This window comes from Pelophylax lessonae (genome assembly GCF_965119305.1).
Source record: "Pelophylax lessonae genome assembly, chromosome: 12".
Taxonomy (NCBI): domain Eukaryota; kingdom Metazoa; phylum Chordata; class Amphibia; order Anura; family Ranidae; genus Pelophylax; species Pelophylax lessonae.
The window spans coordinates 222,835,137-222,840,136 of NC_138779.1; the positions used below are offsets into that span (position 1 = coordinate 222,835,137).

Genomic DNA, 5,000 nt, shown 5'->3' on the forward strand with positions numbered 1-5,000 from the left:
CTCTTTGGACAAGTATAGGCCAACCCGCCACCCAGCTTCCCGGGCAGTGCCCAATGAGAAGGTGGCCCATGAACTGGAGGGGCAGACATACCTCAATGAGGAAGGCGGCTACTAAGTTGACCGCTGCGATCCCGACTAAGATGACCCTGAAGTTTATATCTTCTATGACCATGAGGTTCAGGATATTCCGCATGAAGAGGAGGGGGTAGAGTGTGATCCACAACATCATCGCTAGCAGGATGATCAGAGCCAGCAGGTACAGAACTGTGCGGGAAAATCAGAGTAACACTCAGTGACAAAACCTTACATTGTTACATATAGGAATCCCAGTGACAAATCGAGGAAACCGGGGGTACTAAAGGATACTTGGGGTACAGAATAATGACACACTGACATTTGGGGGTCCCAGAACAATGACACACCGACACTTGGGGGTCCCAGAACAATGACACACTGACACTTGGGGTCCCCAGAACAATGACACACTGACATTTGGGGGTCCCAGAACAATGACACACCGACATTTGGGGGTCCCAGAACAATGACACACCGACATTTGGGGGTCCCAGAACAATGACACGCTGACACTTGGGGGTCCCAGAACAATGACACAATGACACTTGGGGGTCCCAGAACAATGACACGCTGACATTTGGGGGTCCCAGAACAATGACACACCGACATTTGGGGGTCCCAGAACAATGACACACTGACACTTGGGGGTCCCAGAACAATTACACACTGACACTTGGGGGTCCCAGAACAATGACACACTGACACTTGGGGGTCCCAGAACAATGACACGCTGACACTTGGGGGTCACAGAACAATGACACACTGACACTTAGTGATAATTTGTAGAGGGGTCACTCACTGTTGGTGTACAGAGGCTTCCGGAAAGGATATCCTTTTGATAGGACGATGGCGAGAATGAGATACTGGAATCCAGACACATAGAAGATGGTCGTGTTTTCATAGTTCGGGAGGTGTTGAGGTGCCAGGCTGGTGATATTAACTGGGTGAAACCTGCGTGGGAGAGATCGGTTACTGACAGGATTGGGGGGATATATGGGGGGCACAGGATCTCTCTTAAATATAGATAAGTTACTTTTGAGGGATAAATCAGTGTTGTGATCTGCAGCCTTGATGTGTCTCTAGCAGCTACTCTTTACATCTGACCTATGTGACCTGATCTATGACTTCTTCTCTGGGCCCATACACAATGAGCTGATCTATGGTGACTTCTCTTCTAGGCCCATACACAATGAGCTGATCTATGGTGACTTCTCTTCTGGGCCCATACACAGTACTCTGATCTATGGTGACTTCTCTTCTAGGCCCGTACACAATGAGCTGATCTATGGTGACCTCTTCTCTGGGCCCATACACAGTGAGCGGATCTATGGTGACTTCTCTTCTAGGCCCAAACACAGTGAACTGATCTATGGTGGCTTCTCCTTTGGGCCAATACAAAGTGAGCTGATCTATGGTGACTTCTCCTTCTAGGCTCATACACAGTGACCTTATCTATGGTGACTTCTCTTCTAGGGCAGTAAACAGTGACCTGATCTATAGTGATTTCTCTTGTAGGCCCGTACACAGTGACCTGATCGATGATGATTTCTCTAGGCCCGTACACAGTGACCTGATCGATGATGATTTCTCTAGGCCCAAACACAGTGATCTGATCTATGATGACTTCTCTTCTAGGCCCTTACACAGTGATCTGATCTATGATTACGTCTCTTCTAGGCCCATACACAGTGATCTGATCTATGCTGACTTCTCTTCTAGGCTCACACACATTGTACCCCTTCTTCTGGATCCCTGGGAAGGTGGTTTTACCCGTACCAAGGCTGCGAGGTGGTCAGAAAGTAGGACATCAGCAGGATGAGAATAATGAGAAGGGTCTGACATATCAGGCTCCCCAGGACTGGAATACTGATCAGAGTGCCGAGCGGGCGCTTTATCCCCAGCTCGCTGGCCGGGCCGGTTCTGCCCATCAGGATGGCCACGGTGGTGGTGATAACCAAATCATAAAGGAGGAACTGGAAGTCACCCAGATTGGTGTCCACCTGGTGAGACAAACATTTATATTAGAAAGGAGGTCAGATGAGACCACAATCATTTCACAGTAACCAGAAATTCAGGAGACAGATCAGAAGACCGATCAGAAGACACATCCCCCCCTCCCCCCTCCCCACTCACCGTGTACAGGATGAGAACCGTGATGAACTGGATCAGGCTGTACATTGCCATGTATTTGAACGTCTCAAACGAGGTCTCCAGTGAGCAGCGCCCTTCCCTGCAGGGAGCAAAAGATTTTCAGTTTTGTTTTCTTAGTGGGAATTTGGCCTTCAGTCCTGAATTGTGCCTTAATGCAGATAATCCCACCTAGGTTTCCACCATAGATCCATAGAACATTCCACAAATCTCCACTGTCCCTAAATTCCTCCCAACTCCAGGACAGTCCTCTCCATCTGGAACAAGTTCCATCATCCTCAATACCCCTCCTCCAGAACACCCCTCCACTGTCCTACCCCCCCCCCCTCCTTCAATCCAGAACACTCTACATCTGAAACAAGTTCCACCATCCTCAATACCCCTCCTCCAGAACACCCCTCCACTGTCCCTAAATTCCTCCCAACTCCAGGACACTGCTCTCCATCTGGAACAAGTTCCATCATCCTCAATATCCCTCATCAAGAACACATCTCCACTGTCCTAACCCCCCCTCCTTCAATCCAGAACACTCTACATCTGGAACAAGTTCCACCATCCTCAATACCCCTTCTCCAGAACACCCCTCCACTGTCCTAACCCCCCCCCCCCTCCTTCAATCCAGAGCACTTTACATCTGGAACAAGTTCCACCATCCTCAATACCCCTCCTCCAGAACACCCCTCTACTGTGCAGATCCACCCTCCATCAATCCAGAACGCTCTACATCTGGAACAAGTTCCACCATCCTCAATACCCCTCCCCTAGAACACCCCTCCACTATCCTGATCCCCCCCCCTTTAATCCAGAATGCGCTACATCTGGAACAAGTTCCACCATCCTCAATACTCCTCCCCTGTCTTGAACCTCCAGCCTTCAATCCAGAAAACTCTACATTTGGAACAAGTTCCACCATCCTCAATATCCCTCCTCCAAAATACCCCTCCACTATCCTGATCCCCTCCACTTCAATCCAAAATGCTCCACATCTGGAAAAAGTTTTGCCATCCTCCACTGTCCTGATCCCCCTTCTTCAATCCAGAAAGCTCTACATCTGGAACAAGTTCCACCATCCTCATTGTCCCTTCCTTTAAAAGACCTCCAGTATAGGTCTCCAGTCCTCCAGCTCTTATCCTCCAATACCCAGCACCCATTCATGAAGGCCACACATTTTCTAGTTATTATTATTATAGCAATGATTATGTGTAAGACATTATATATATATATATATAATGTAAGCAAGCAAAATAAAACATTTCAGAACAGCGCCCTCCACTGACCGGATGACGATGGGCACACACTCAATGTTGTTGATTTTGGAGGTGAATGGAGAGGCGACGGAGGCCTCGCTGTCCGACAGAGAGATCCCGACATCAGCAGCTTTCAGCGCTCCGCAGTCATTGGCTCCATCTCCGCACATCCCCACGCAGTAGCTGTATAGAGAAGAATGAGAACAAATTAACCCGCAAAAATATCTATACGTAGGTCACTGCAGAGAGCCCCCCACCACCCAGACAATGCCGAAGTGCACTCAACAACATATAACGAGAATACCGTAAATGGTCCCCTTAGGCAGAATATATTATAAACCGTCTAACTAGGCGATAAAGGGACAAAACTTTTTTTGCCTACATACATAGATTATATATATATATATATATATATATATATATATATATATATACACACTATATTGTCAAAGGTATTGGGACGCCTGCCTTTTACAAACACATGAACTTTAATGGCATCCCAGTCTTAGTCCGTAGGGTTCAATATTGAGTTGGCTCCGCCCTTTGCAGCTATAACAGCTTCAACTCTTCTGGGAAGGCTGTCCACAAGGTTTAGGAGTGTCTATGGGAATGTTTGACCATTCTTCCAGAAGCGCATTTGTGTGGTCAGGCACTGATGTTGGGTGAGAAGGCCTGGCTCGCAGTCTCCACTCCACTCAGTTGAAGCTGCAAAGGGTGGGACAACTCAATATTGAACCCTACGGACTAAGACTGGGAGGTCATTAAAGTTCATGTGTGTGTAAAGGCAGGCGTCCCAATACTTTTGACAATAGTGTGTGTGTGTGTCATTTCCATTGAGACTTATTAAGCAATTCCTTATGGCAACATTGTTATAAAGCGGAGGTCTTTATTTGCAGCCATTTTGTTGGAAAGCTGGCGGCGTACATCTGCAGAACCTATAGGAGGCCTCCCCGACTCTTTGTGGCCTCTTTTCACCAGCCGCAATTCTGACTCCATACGGGGCCCGGCGCTCACTCACCCCAGAACTTGGAAGTTTTGCACCAGCTGAGTTTTCTGCTCGGGGGACATTCGGGCAAAGACTGTGGCGTGCATAAGAACCTAAAAATCAAGAGAAGAAGAAGATCAGGATGACTGTGGATGTGAAAGGAGGATTCCGCTACTGAATTCAGGTTTATGGCAACAATGTCCACCTGCACCTGGAGGTTCGAGTGTCTTTCTGCAAAAAAAAAAAAAAAAGAGCGCAAAACAACTCCAAACAGTATTTTTTGATTGAAGCTAAACTCCAGGTCAAAGGTAAAACTCATCATTGAAATTGGGGATGCACTGATAGATCGGCTAAAAAATAGGGTTATTGAGATTTTACCGAAAGAAAAAAATAAAAAGGTGCCAATAATGGCATGCTGCATTCCATTGACTTCAATGCAAAAATGCCCCCCATTGAATTCAATGCAAAAACGCCCCCCACGGACTTTAATGCAAAAACGCCCCCCACTGACTTTAATGCAAAAACGCCCCCCCCCCCACTGACTT

At 47.4% G+C, this 5,000-nt stretch overlaps 1 protein-coding gene across 3 annotated transcripts in view; it reads right to left on the reverse strand.

The window, feature by feature from the left end:
- The window catches only part of ATP13A2 (ATPase cation transporting 13A2), a 76,835-nt gene that overhangs the window by 713 nt on the left and 71,122 nt on the right, over positions 1 to 5,000 (reverse strand). For all 3 annotated transcript variants that reach the window (XM_082274558.1, XM_082274559.1, XM_082274560.1), the window contains exons 23-28: positions 4,489 to 4,568; positions 3,501 to 3,653; positions 2,209 to 2,305; positions 1,852 to 2,075; positions 875 to 1,026; positions 92 to 264 (exon numbers count right to left, since the gene is read on the reverse strand). In XM_082274558.1, the coding sequence (XP_082130684.1) occupies positions 92 to 264; positions 875 to 1,026; positions 1,852 to 2,075; positions 2,209 to 2,305; positions 3,501 to 3,653; positions 4,489 to 4,568 (879 nt within the window). The remainder of the gene's footprint in view (positions 1 to 91; positions 265 to 874; positions 1,027 to 1,851; positions 2,076 to 2,208; positions 2,306 to 3,500; positions 3,654 to 4,488; positions 4,569 to 5,000) is intronic.